General features: G+C 36.2%; 1 protein-coding gene across 1 annotated transcript in view; it reads right to left on the reverse strand.

The window, feature by feature from the left end:
* Positions 1–15,387, reverse strand: part of LOC117013999 (sodium/hydrogen exchanger 2-like) — a 92,302-nt gene that overhangs the window by 26,572 nt on the left and 50,343 nt on the right. Inside the window, 1 exon segment of the mRNA XM_033091711.1 lies at positions 5,795–5,942. Coding sequence (XP_032947602.1) covers positions 5,795–5,942 — 148 coding nt within the window.

The raw sequence follows: 15,387 nt of genomic DNA on the forward strand, positions 1-15,387 counted from the left end.
GTCACCCCAATAAACTTTAATTAAAAAAAAAATGATAACTAAAACTGTCAAAAAACATCCAAGATGAAATAATAATGAACAAGTGGGTGAAATCCAATTATGTAGAGTGATCTGGGGAGGCTTCACTGAGGAGGTTTTATATTAGCTGAGAAAGGACAAGAAGAAGCTAGACATTAAAGGAACTTGGAGGTGATGTTTTAGGGAGAGGGAATAACATGTTTGAAAGCCGCCCAAACAGAAAAAGTTTATCGTGTTTGAAGAAGTTAAAGAGGCTGTTAAAACATAGTGAATAAAATGGAGCATGACCCAAAAACATGAGGTTTCAAAGGCAGATATGAGCTGTATTTGTCACAGCTTATAGCCATGCCAAGTTGTTTTTTTTTTTTGATTTTAATAAAAATTAAAAAGGAATCAATGGAAGTAATTTTGGAAGGTAAGTAATAAAATTTGTTATAAAAAGATTGCTTTTGAAAAATATATGGTTTCACTTACATGTGGAATCTAAAAAATCAAAACAAACAAAACAAAACAAAAACAGCCTAACAGAAACAGAAATCAAACTGATGGTTGCCAGAGAAGAGGGGTTTGGGGAGATGAGTGAAAAAGGTGAAGGAGAATATAGTCAATAATATTGTGATAAGTCTGCATGGTGACAAATGATTACTAAACCTAGTGTGGTGATCACATTCTAAGGTATATAAATGGTAAATTATTATATTGTACACCTGAAACTAATAAATATTGTATATAAACTATACTTAAATAAAAATAAATTAATTTAAAAATTGCTTTGGGGGGTGACATCAGAAACATGGTGAAATGAGGGGTGCTCATTGATCTCTTCCTATAAAGTTACAACAAGTTAAACAACTATAATTCAACAAACAATTCCCTACACAACATAAAAACACATATGAGAAATCCACACATAGAAAATTCTGAAGGTGGTCAAGTCTGGGTGAAAAGGGGAGGAAGGAAGGGAGAAGTACAGAGATGGTGGTTGTGGGATGTAGACCAAAACTAACTGTGGTCCCAGGAGAGTGGAGGATTGAGACTGTGGGTCCACACTCTGTGGCCCTAGCAATTCTGCCTGAGGGATCAGCATATAATATGGCTGAACACAGCGATCTTGGCAGAGATATTGGGACAAAGACCAAATACAGAAGTGTGGCAACTGCAGTATAACAGGCCTCACTACCAGGCATAAAACAAAGTAATAAAACCGGGCAACCTCCTCCAACCCACCCAAAGTCTACCTTCCCTACACCCTCCTAAGGTTAGCTGCAGGCCCAAAAAAAAAAAAAAATGATAGCAGTGTCAGATTAAAGAGCAGAATATCTGCAGCTCTGAGAACTGGAGAGACAGTTCTTGAGCAGCATACAAATACTGTCAAATTCCAGTGACAAGGAAGTAGCTATAGGAGTGAGGCACCTGTGGTCTGGCAGTTGCCATAACTTGGAGAAGAACAAAGCCACAATACACCATCAGCCTCTCACAGCCCACCCCACCTCCACATTTTGCAGCTGATTCCAGTGGGGGCACCCAGTGCTGCTGAGATGCACAGCTTTGCATCTCGCTGCAGTGGCAACAACTGGGATTTCAGGGGGTCAGAGCCCCACTGTCCACCCCATCCTCCCACAGGGGTGGTTCCCTGAGACAGAGGCAACCTGGACACAGAGAAAAAGCCCACCTCTCTAGCAAATCTCTCATTGCGTGAGAAACCAGAACAACACAAGAGAAAATAAATTGCCCCGGCTCTACTTATTGGAATGCAAACAAACAAACACAAAACCTCTTCTTATCAATATGCTGCAGAATTCAAACCCCTGATGCCTAGGAAGAGAAATAATCCATTAATTCCTATAAATAACCAAGATACAAGGCAGGTCAGGAAGAAAATGAAAAACCTCAACAAAATAAACTTCAAGATATGGAAATATGTGACGTAAATGACAGAGAATTCAGAATTGCAATACTGAAAAAAACAAGATGCAAGAAAACTCAGATAGGCAGTTTAATGAAATCAGAAATAAAATCAACAAACAAAATGAATATTTTACCAAAGAGACTGAAATTTTTAAAAACAACCAGATATAAATTCTGGAGCTGAAGAACTCAATAAAAGAGATGAAGAATGAAATAGGCAGCTTAGTAAATACAGCTGATCAGATGGAGGAAGGAATTAATGATATCAAAGATAGAAATCTGGAAAAGATGCAGATGGAAGAAGAGAGAGAGTTGAGAGTTAAATAAATGAAGAAAGTTAAAATAAAATGAAAGAAAAAAAGAGTCAAAAATGAAGAATCCAATAACTGAAATGAAGAATAAATTAGAAGGAATCATCAGTAGATTAGATGAAACAGAGAATTGAATCAATGACTAGGAAGATAAGGTAGCACAAAATACCCGATCAGAAAAGAAAAAAAAATCCAATAATATGAGGATAGTTTAAGAGGCCTCTGCGACAACATCAGGTGTACCAACATTTACATCATAGGGGTACCAGAAGGAGAAGAGAGAGAGCAAGGAATTGAAAACCTATTTGGAGAAATAATGATGGAAAACTTTCCTAACCCAGCCTAGGAAATAGACCTACAAGTTCAGAAAGCACAGAGACTCCCAAACAAGATGAACCCAAAGAGGCCAACACCAAGACACATTATAATTAAAATGCCAAAGTTTAAAGACAAAGAGAGAATCTGAAAAAAACAGTAAATTACCTACAAGGGAGTGTCCAAAGACTGTCAAGCTTATTTCTCAACAGAAACTTTGTAGGCCAGATGGGAATGGCATGAAACATTCAAAGTGTTGAAAAGCAAGGACTTACAACCAAGATGACTCTACTCAGCAAAGCTGACATTTAGAATTGAAGGACAGATAAAGAGCTTCCCAGACAATAAAAAGCTAAAGGAGTTCATCGCCACCAAACCATTATTACAAAGAATGTTAGAGGAGCTTCTTTAAGAAAAATAAATTAATTAAAAAATGAAAAATATGAATAATAAAATGGCAATAACTATATATTTATCAATAATTACTTTAAATATAAATGGATTAAATGTTCCAATGAAATATAGGGTGGCTGAGTGAATAAGAAAACAACACTCTTACATATGCTTCCTTTAAGAGACTCATTTCAGATCAAAAGACAACACAGACTGAAAATAAATGGATGGAAAAAGATATTTCATGAAAATGGAAATGAACAAAAAATTGGGGGTAGCAACACTTATACCAGACAAAAATTGCTTTAAAACAAACGCTACAACAAGAGAAAAAGGACTTACTAATTCCACTCCTGGACATTTATCTGAAAAAAAACAAAATACTAATTTGAAAAGACATCTGCATCTATATGTTAATTACAGCATTATTTACAACAATCAAGATAAGGAAGCAACCTGTTTATCAATAGATGAATGGATAAAGAAGAAGTAGTACATATATATAATGGAATGTTACTTAGCCATAAAAAATAATAAAATCTTACCATCTGCAATGACATGGATAAACAAACAAACAAAACAGAAACAAACTCATAGATACAGAAAACATTTTGATAGTAGCCAGATGGAATGGGGGTTGGGAGATGGGTAATGGGATGCAGGGATTAAGAGGCACAAATTGGTAGTTCCAAAACAGTCACAGGAATGTAAAGCATAAGATAGGGAATATAGTCAATAATATTATGATAACTATGTGTGGTGTCAGATGGGTACTAGATTATTGGGGTGATCACTTCATAAGTTATGTAAATGTCTCATCACTGTGTTGTACACCTGAAACTAATATAATATTGTATGTCCACTGTAATTTTAAAAATCATTTAAAAAGTAAATAAATAGGTAAATAAATAAAATTCATTGATAGATAAACTTAAAAAAAGAAAAGAAAGTATGAAAATGTGCTTGCAAGTTTCATAATATTAGGACAAAAGAATGTGCCCCAACTTGGCAACATGGAGGCCAGCAGTTACTTTGGCAAGAACAATCTTGGTGGAACAGTGAGGGCAGAATCCAAATTGTAGTTAAACAGAATGGACAATTGGAGACAGCATGTAAAGATATGTTTTTGAGTGCCCTAGCTCTCAATAATAGTAATAATAATACCTTAGAAACATAAAGTGCTTTTGTACTTATATTACTATTTTATATTACTGTTTGATGTTTATAACAAAAAAATCTTAAAAGATAGGTCCTATATCCTCTACCTCCAAAAAAAAAAAAAGATATTGGGTAATCAGAAACATGTTCAAGATTAGAAAACTCATCAGGAATGAAGTTGCAATCTGACATTGATTTCAACTCCAGTTCTCCTTCCCCCTCAAGTAGAATCAGAGAAGGAAAAATAGCTGGATGAACACAGAGTATCTCTGCTATATCACAGAAAAAAAAATTCAAAAGACATATTCTACTGATGGCAGACAAGGCACTCATCAGCCTAAAGCACATCATGGCAATTTTACCAATCTCCAATAAGTAGAATATAACATTGCACATTTTTTTCTTTTTTTTTACATTGGGCATTAAATCTTAAACAAAATGAAAATATCTGCGAATATTTTAACCACTAGATGGTGTTGGTATGACATGAGAAGCTCTCTATTGTGAATCTGTCTTTAATTGCAGTTCTCTAACAACAACCTCCGAGCTCCCTAAACCCCATCCAAACTCCCCACAGTCTTAAATGGATTACTACATTATTTGAAACAATGGGAAAATATAAATGTCAAATGATGAAGTCTATAGGAGTAAGATGTATTTGAATAACTGGGGTGGGGGAAATGTAAAATTAAAGGAGGATATGAGTGTTATTGATAAATTATCAGACATTAATCAATAATTCTAAAAGATAGAAGAATTGGAAGTTTATTGTTTAAAATGGCTTTGCATTTTGAAGTACCATTTTGCTACCTGACACATATTTAATGTAAAGACCAGTTAATGCTTAAATTAAAAATACAATTTGATTTTGGGCTGGTTTAACACAATTCATTAATTTAATTTATAAATGAGAAAAAAAGAAATATTAAATCTTAGTCATTTACAAAACAAAAAAAATTTAAAAACTAAGAAATCATAACCCATTTTAAAGAAATAGTTATTTTGTTTAAAGGGAAGCCTGCCAAACTCACATCTTCTGTCTTATCTTAACCTAACACACGCGCGCGCGCGCGCGCGCGCGCGCGCGCGCGCGCACACACAAATATCCACCATTGTTATCTTAGTTTAAAAATTTTAGCCCAAATTTGAAATACTATCTCATTCAGTTATGGAGTAAGTCTTTAGACATTTTTTCCAACATTCTTTTGGCCAGTTTTGTCAAACTAAAGTGCAGTGAATTGACAATTAGAGAGAAATGGGGATACAGACAAGCCAAAGACATAATTCAAGAGAAAAAATGGTCTTATAAGGAAATTACTAAAGCACTTTATTTACTTCCTTTTCCGCTGTCAACCCCAATCTTAACTTTTTAAATACCTAAAATGTAATATTTGTTCTAAAGCTAATGGTGTCAACCACTTGAATAAATGACACATTCTCCCATTCCCTTAGTGATATAAAAATAAATTCCACCTCGGCTTTTGTAAATGTTCTGTTTATGTTAGAAACTATTTCATACTATTATTGTCTTTCCAAAATATAAACTACTTCAGTTCAAGATCCTGAAAGAGGATGTTAACTCATTCATTTCCATCTAAGTGGAAGATTTCAAATTCCATGACCTCAATCATTTGTTTATTATTTGTACAATAACAGTAAATATGATAACAAATGTAGTTGCTGCTATGAACTGTTTCTTTCTGGAAAATTCTGGAAGTAGGAAAACAAGGGAGAAACAGATTGGTCCTCTAAGTCCTCCATAGGCTATAATAAATTGGTCCTTCCTGGTGACTGTATTCACATGACATTTGTTTATGAAGAAGGTCAGCACAAGAATTCCTAAATTTTCCAAAAAGAAGAGTAGTTGAGTAATTAATCAACAGAAAGAAAAATGTTGCTAATGTATTATAATAAATTCGTGTTAAACTGGAATTCTAAGGATTTGTGACAATTTAAAAATCTAAATGAATTAAACAATGAAAAGATTTCCAATCATTGAGAATCACCTGGAGTCTAGCTGAACCAAGGCCCTACAAGTAGGGACATAGAAGAGAAGCCACCTGGAGAATGGTAGGAGGAACAGAGACACAAAACAGGCTGGTCCCACACCCGCATGTGACCATTAAAAATAAGGAGGAATATCTCAGCTGCAGATGTATCCCCTGGAGGAGCAAGGGGACCCAGCCCCACAGCGGGCTCCCCTGCCAAGTTTTCAGTGTAGGGGAGAGAATTCCTCATAACTTCTGGCTGTGAAAGTCAGCGGAGATTGTCACTGAGAGAAACGGATAGGGGCTGCAGTCCTAAATGTTCCTTTTAAAGGGTCCACACAGGGACTTACTCACTGATGGACTCACTCACTCTGAACACCAGCACTGGGGCAGCAGCTCAAAAGGCCTGGGGACATATCAAAAGAAACTGAATTATCTAACTTCAGGGTGAAGGATGGAGGGTAGCTTTCTCCTGGATGGAGGAGCTGGCAGAAGCAATTATTTCTTTGTTGAGCACTCCCCCTCCCTGCATGCAGATGCAGTCTGACGCCATATCTGAGTCTCCATCCAACTGACTATCACTCTGCCCTGCCCCAGTGATTCCCTGAGACCCCACCCCACCCACCTTTTGGGCAAACCCAAGCCAATTATAGTGGCTTTTCTGTACAAAAAAATCTGTCTTAGCTAATGCTATGAAATTTCCTAAAATCTCTTAAAAATTCACACAACCCAAATAAGCAGCATCTGGCATTGGCATGTCCTGTACCTCTAGCTGCCCAAGTCCAGCACTAGTGACAGCCAGCCTTGGTTCAAGACTTGGCCTCTCAAGTCACCTCCAATCCCAGTGAGAGTGGTGACCACCCGTGGATTGCTTTGTGGAATAAACCAGGTGGCCAAGGGCAGGGCACAGGCTGTGACTAACCTTGGCCTGCAGCAGGTCCCTTCCCAGGAGGCTCCAGCACTGGCACACATGGTAGTCAGCTTGAGACCAAGCCAGAGTATCATCCAGACACATCCAAGGATGACACACCCCAAGGGCAGACTGGGCAGGCACCAGAGCCCATCTACAGCAAACCCTGCTTTGTAAGGTCAGCCCTTGCACAACATCTCCTCCACTAAAGTCATGGCAAGTCGTCACAAAAATAAATATTTGACCCGTAGTCTAAGGGTTAATCCCTCCCACTGATCTACAAACAGTAATGAAGGCTCAAATACAAAGGGAGGGCACCCATAACCCGCACAAGGGACAGAGCTAGAGCACCTGCTCTGGTGACCAGGTCCCACCAGACACCTACTACAAGGCCACTCTACTAAGACTGGGAGGCATAGCAGCCCTACCTATTACATAGAAACAAACAGGGGGAGGCAGCCAAAATGGGGAGACAAAGAAGCATGTCCCAAATAAAAGAACAGAAGAACAAAACTCCAGAAAATAAAACTAAATGAAATGGACACAAGCAAACAACCAGATGCAGATTTCCAAACACTGGTTATAAGGATGCTCAATGATCTCAAGGAGAACTTAAAGACAGAGATAGGAAACATTAAAATGGAGATAGAATACAAAAAAAAAGAACCAGTCAGAAATAAAGAATACGATAACTGAAATGAAGAATACTTTAGAGGAAATCAATACTTGATTAGATGAAGCAGAGAACTGAATTGGTGATTTAGAAATAAGGTATCAGAAAACACCCAATCAGAACAGCAAACAAAAAAAGAATTTTTAAAAAATGAAGACAGTTTAAGGGGCCTCTGGGACAACATCAGGCATACCAACATTTGCATCATAGGGGTACCAGAAGGAGAAGAGAGAGAGCAAGGAATTGAAAACCTATTTGAAGAAATAATGACAGAAAGCATCCCTAACCTGGTGAAGGAAATAGACATACAAGCCCAGGAAGTGCTGAGAGTCCCAAACAAGATGAACCCAAACAGGCCCACACCAACAGACATCATAATTAAAATGCCAAACGTTAAAGTCAAAGAAAGAATTTTAAAAGCAGCAAGAGAAAACAAGTTAGTTAGCTACAAGGGAGCTCCCATAAAACTTTCAGCTGATTTCTCAACAGGAACTTTGCAGGCCAGAAGGGATTGGCAGGAAATATTCAAAGTGATAAAAAGCAAGGACCTACAAGCAAGATTACTCTACCCAGCAAAACTGTCATTCAAAATGGAAGGATAAATAGAGCTTTCCAGACAAGAAAATGTGAAAGAAGTGTATCACCACCAAACCAGTATTGCAAGGGATTTTAGAGGGACTTCTATAAGACAATAATAATAATAAAAAATTAAAAATATGAACAATAAAATGGCAATAACTACATATCTATCAACAGTTACTTTAAATGTAAATGGATTTAAATGCTCCAATCAAAAAACATAGGGGGGCCTAAATGGTAAGAAAACAAGACCCTTACATATGCTCCCTATAAGAGACTCACATCAGATGGAAAAGCACAGACAGACTGAAAGTAAAGTGGTGGGAAAAAGATATTCCATGAAAGTGGAAACAAACAAAAGAAGCTGAGGTAGCAATTCTTATACTAGATAAAATAGACATTAAAACAAAGGCTATACAAGAGACAAAGAAAGACCCAGTAATCCCAATTCTGGGTATTTATCCAAAGAAACCCAAAACGCTACTTCATGAGGGCCAGGGTATCCTTACGTTAATTGCAGCACAGTTTATAATGGCCAAGATGTGGATGAAGCCTGGGTTTCCATCGATGGATGAATGAATAAAGAGGAAGTCGTGCATATATACAATGGAATATTTCTCAGCCATGAAAGAGAATGGTTTCTTGCCATCTGTGGCAGCATGGGTGAACCTGGAGGGTATTGTGCTGAGTGAAGTACGAGGTCTGGCAGTTAAGTTCGCAAACTCATCCTAGAAAAAGTCCTACATACCTCTTTGCTGAATATCACTATGGTCACCTTTGAAGTACTCCGCTTGGGAAGATATGCACCGATGCCAATGCCTAGTCCACACTTCAAAGCAATTTTGGAAATCTTTCTGGAATGGCCATCAGAGCTGTCTTCATATTACTCTTCATGTCCTGAATATCATCAAAATATCTTCCTTTCAAATATTTCCTTTATCTTTGGGTAACGAAAGAAGTCATTGGGGCCAGATTAGGTGAGTAGGGAGGGTGTTCCAATACAGTTGTTTATTTATTGGCTAAAACTCCCTCACAGACAGTGTCATGTGAGCTGGTGCATTGCCATGGTGCAAAAGCCATGAATTATTGGAGAAAACTTCGTCTAACTTTTTCATGCAGCTTTTCAGCACTTCCAAATAGTAAACTTCGTTAACTCTCTGTCCAATTGGTACAAATTCACAAAGAATAATCCCTCTGATATCAAAAAAAGGTTAGCAACATCGTTTCAACAAGTTCACGAACTTAATTGTCACACCTCATATGTCAGATAGCAAAAGACAGATACAGTTTGATTTTGCTTATATACGGAATCTAAAGAACAAAATAAACAAACAAAACAGAAATACTCATAGATACAGAGAACATTTTGATGGTTGCTAGATGGGAGGGATATTGTGGTGAGTAAAAAAGGGGATGGAATAAGTAGAAATTGGTTCTGACAAAATAGTCATGGAGATGAAAAGAAAAGCACAGAGAATATAGTCAATAATATGGTAATAACTATGCATAGTTCCAGGTGGGTACTTTCCTAGATTGGGAGATCACTTCTTAAAGTATATAAATGTCTAACCACTATGCTGTACATCTGAAATTAATATAAAATAATATGGAATGCCAAAATAAACAAATAAATAAATAGTAAAAAAATTCCAATTAATTTCCAAATATTTGTTATCAATATTTCAGTAAAAACTTGTGAAACATATTTATTTGGATTAAATATGTTGATCAGCATAAAGACATCACAACCACTGATGACCTTCTTCCTTTTAGATCTATACATCTTTCATGATATATTTTTCCAGGTAGAACAATCATTAAAATATAGTTGTGAAATATATTAAACAAAATAAGAATGAGAATGCGAGGTTCCTAGACAGGTGAGCTGAAAGTAGGAATCCTTACACAAAATGTGAGCTGAAATATGTTGGCCAACAGACAATTTAGCCAAAATTGATTTGTTTGGGAAAAAAATCCCAGATACTCTTTATTGGAGTATACAGCAATTTGGAGAGCTGTGGGAGTAGTCTTGCAACCTCTATATGTGATTAAGAATTTTGGTCTATTTTTTCTATTTTTAAAAACATTTTAATTCAATTTAAATATTTACAGTTCCAAAAAATGAAAGCAGTCAAACTATTAAAGCAGGCATAATTAACTAAAATACATAAAAGCTAAATTCTATAAAAGTTTCATATTTTTTAAATTTTCTTTTAAAATACTCTTTACCTCTTTTAATTCTCTGTTTCATTGTTACAAAATCAGAGTAAGCTCTGAGAGAAAAATACAAACATGCAAAGGAAGAACATAATATCTATAATGTCACCATTCCAGAGAAAGTTACTGCTAACATTTTAGAATAAAACTTTGCAAAGCCACATATCACTATGTTTATATTACTATTTTTCTAAGTTTGTTTTATCTATTCTCCTACTATTGAACATACTATAAATTGTCCCAACCATGCTTAAATGTATACAATAGCATTTCTAATTTCTAAACACTCTTATGCTATATTAAAATGACCTGAACTCACAGCTAGTGACAGTATATTCATTTAGGTCCAAATTACCATTTTGAATAAACCGAAAAGCCATTCAGCTTACTTTCAGTCAAACTGCATTTGTTCAACTTAGGTGTATTGCTTCAGCAATACTGACATATTGCCAGGATGTTGACTTTTCAGTTTTGTTTATTAAAGGTCCTATGTGGGCCCCCAAACCAAAAAGAAAGAAAATTCAGATGCATCAACTTGTGAAACCTTCTAATTTAATAGAATTGAAAAAAAATATGATTTAATACAGCTGAAATCCAAAGGAAAAACAAATACCATGGCTTCCTATGGCCTGTATCCAGCTCATCTCTACTCTGCTTATATAGGCATAATCTTAAGCTAAATTGTGATGCAAGGATTATGATGTTATAGACACCTCATTTACTATATTATGATAGGGCTTCTCATGTCAGAGGGAGAGACTGTCTACACATTATAGTTTGTAAATACAATGGTACTGGAAACAAAATTGTTTTGTATCTTGAATTTTCACACAAAACTATTGTCATGCAGGAGACCCTCCTTGCTGCGCCATTTGTCGTGCGGGAGACCCTGCTCGCTGCGCCATTTGTCATGCAGGGGATTCTGCCGACTTCGCCATGTGTCACACAGGGTGTCAGGCGGGGTCTCTGGTCCCGCTCCCCACACAAAAACGCAGGATATGGTTAGGCCAAAAAGGAACACCCACGGAGCCATAGGTAGGGGAGTCATACCACTATACTCTCACTGGCGGCTGGGTTGGAGACACAGGAACCAGGAGCAACACAATTCTCAACCCTCACTGTGCCGCTTGCAGACTCAGCCACCATCTTCTTGCTAGCTCCCCCTTTTTTTGATAGCCTAGCCACGGCAATTATATTCATGGCTAATGGCTCCATGAATTACTGGTTACAGCTGACGGCCAACTAGCCACAGCTGCTGGCCATTTGATTACAGTCGATGGCCATTTACTACCTGAGCCAGCACCTTTCTATGTGAGGCTGAGAACCTGGAAACTGCTTTTTGGGGCTCTGTCCCCATAACTATATATACAAAACTATAGAAATCCTAACTTCTGTCTCTAACGTTTTCTCTTCTAGGTCTCAACATTTTATAGAAAAAACTCAATTATCCCTGGCATTTTTTTCTTTTCTGTCAGCTATTTTTCATAGTACATAATTACGAAGTAGATTTCTTCCAATTTTATTGAAAACCATACTTAAATAAAAAAAAGAACATTTTGCAACCCTAGTGAAATTTTTCAGTGGGCTCAGAATAGATTAGAAATTGTTTTCTATGAACTTGCATGACATTTCGCTGGTTTCACTGTTAATAGACAAGATAAACACATTTTTTTTTTATATAAAGACTCCCTGGCCAGCTTTACTATTCATTCTTTTTTTTTTTAAATTAAACTTTATTGGGGTGACAATTGTTAGTAAAATTACATAGATTTCAGGTGTACAATTCTGTATTACATCCTTAAAATCATAAGCAATTTTCCTAATGTGCTGCTCAGTATTGCTAGAGTAAGTTTCATAGCCTCCAAAGAAATTACAGCCATGATTCTATTCATTCGTGGAGGAGGATAAAATTAAATACATAAATGTCAAGAAAATATGATAAACTATAAACTGAATTCCTATGCAGACAATAAAATGTAAGATTGGAGAGAGCTGAATTTATCAATGAAGGTGTGATGCTTTTAGGATGAAAAATATGCTACACATGTGTATTTCACTTTAGTACCAATAGGATTTTTACATTTTTCTTAAAGATTTTTATTAAAATATAGCTAACACACAATATATTAGTTTCAGGTGTGCACCATAGTTATTCAACATTTATATACCTAAAAAAGTGATCACCATAAGTCCGGCTACCATCTGACACCATACCTGACACAATATTATTGACTATATTTCCTGTGCTGTACATTACATCCCCATCCCCATGACTTGTTTTTTTTATACCTAAAATTTTGGACCTCTTATTCCCCTTCACCTTTTTCTTTGCCTTTTTAATTTTTCAATTACAGTTGACATTCAATACTATTTTATATTAATTTCAGGTGTACAGCATAGTGGTTAGATAATTACAAAACTTAAGAAATGATCACTTTGACTTAGTCTAGTACCCACCTGGCACTATACATATTTATTGCCATATTATTAACTATATTCCCTGGGCTTTACTTTACATCTCCATGACTATTTTGTAACTACCATTTGTTGTTGTTGTTGTTGTTGTTGTTTTGTTGTTGTTGTTGTTGTTGTTGTTGTTCTTCTTCTTCTTCTTCTTCTTCTTCTTCTTCTTCTTCTTCTTCTTCTTCTTCTTCTTCTTCTTCTTTTTGCAGATGTACTTTGTTTTATTTTTTATTAAATTTATTGGGGTGACATCAGTTAGTAAAATTATATAGGTTTCAAATGTACATTTCTATAATACATCATCTATACAGTGCATTGTGTGTTCACCACCCAGAGTCACTTCTCCTTCCATCACCATATATTTGACCACATTTACCTTCTTCTATCATCTTCCCATTCCCCCTTACTCTCTGGTAACCACTAAACTGTTGTCTGTGTCTATGAATTTTTGTTTCTTCATTTGTTTGTCTTGTTCATTTGTTGCTTTCAGTTTTATATCCCACATATGAGTGAAGCCATATGATTCTCGACTTTTTGTCTGACTTATTTTGCTTAGCATGGGAATATAAATTGGTACAGCCAATTTGTATTGCTTAATCCCTTCACTTTTTTCACCTTGCCACCCAACCCACTTGCTGATAAATACAGTACCCATCGGACACCAATACATAGTTATTACAATATTATGGACTATATTCTTGGACAATATTATGGACTATATGCTATACTCTGCATTTCCATAACTACTTTGCAATAACCGATTTGTACTTCTTAATCCCTTCCTTTTTCACTCACCCCCAATCCCCCTCCCATCTGGCAACCATCAAAATGGTCTCTGTATCTATGAGTTTGTTTCTGTTTTGTTTGTTTGTGTTGTTCTATAGATTCCACATATAAACAAAATCACATAGCATCTATCATCTCTGTCTGACATACCACACTCAGCACAATACCCTCCAGGTCTATCCATGCCACTGCAGATGGCAAGAACCCATTCACTGACATGGCCAAGCGATAGTCCATTGTATATATGTACCACCTCCTCTTTATCCATCCATTCATTGACAGACACCCAGGCTGCTTCCACATCTTGGCCATTGTAAACAATGCTGCAATAAACACATGGGTGCACACATCCCCTTGAAGTAGCATGTTGGATTTCTTTAGATAAATACCCAGAAGTGGGATTACTGGGTCCTTCTCTGTGTGTTGCTATAGTCTTTGTTTTAATGTCTACTTTGTCTGGTATAAGTATTGCCAACCCAGCTGTTTTTTGTTTGTTTCCATTTCCATGAAATATCTTTTTTCATCCCTTTACTTTCAGTGTCTGTGTGCCTTTCAATCTGAAGTGAGTCTCATGTAGGCAGCATATGTAAGGGTCTTGTTTTCTTATCCACCCAGCTGCCCTATCTTTTGATTGGAGAATTAACACATTCACAGTTAAAGTAATTATTGATAGCTATGTAGTTATTGCCATTTTATTATTTATATTTTTTATCTTTTTTTTAATTTTCTTTAAAGAAGTCCCTCTAACATTCCTTATAATACTGGTTTGGTGGTGATGAACTCTTTTAGCTTTTGCTTGTCTGGGAAGCTCTTTATGTGGCCTTCGATTTTAAATGATAGCCTTGCTGGGTAGAGTACTGATGGTTGTAGGTCTTTGTTATTAATCACTTTTAATGTTTTGGGCCAATCACTTATGGTCTGCAAAGTTTCTGTTGAGAAATCAGTTGACAATCTTATGGGAGCTCCCTTATAAGTTACTAGTTGCCTTTCTCTTGCTGCTTTTAGTATTCTCTTTGTCTTTAATCTTTGACATTTTAATTATGATGTATCTTGGTGTGGCCCTCTTTGGGTTCATCTTGTTTGGGACTCTCTGCACTTCCTGGGCTTATATGTCTATTTCCTTCACCAGGTCAGGGAATTTTTCTGTCATTATTTCTTCAAATAGGTTTTCAATTCCTTGCTCTCTCTTTTTTTATATCCCTATGATGCGAATGTTGGTATATTTGATGTTGTCCCAGAAGCCCCTTAAAAAGTCCTCATTTTTAAAATTCTTTTTGATGTTCTGATTGGGTGTTTTCTGCTACCTTATCTTTTATGTCACTGATTTGATCCTCTGCTTCATCTAATCTACTATTGATTCCCTCCAATGTACTTTTCATTTCAGTTATTGTATTCTTTATTTCTGACTGATTCTTTTTTATGTTATCTATCTGCATTTTTTTTTTATGTTTCCTGTCTCTTTGTTGAAGTTCTCTCTGAGATCAGTGAGCCTCCTTAAAGCCAGTGTTTTTAACTCTTGATCTGGTTGATTATTTATCTCCATTTTGTTTAGTTATTCTTTTTCTGGATCTTTGCTCTGTTCTTTCATTCGGGACATATTTATTTATCTCTCCACTTTGGCTGCCTACTTGTGTTTGTTTCTATGTATTTGGTAGGGCTGCTATGTCT

The sequence above is a fragment of the Rhinolophus ferrumequinum genome, chromosome X (assembly GCF_004115265.2).
Source record: "Rhinolophus ferrumequinum isolate MPI-CBG mRhiFer1 chromosome X, mRhiFer1_v1.p, whole genome shotgun sequence".
Classification (NCBI taxonomy): domain Eukaryota; kingdom Metazoa; phylum Chordata; class Mammalia; order Chiroptera; family Rhinolophidae; genus Rhinolophus; species Rhinolophus ferrumequinum.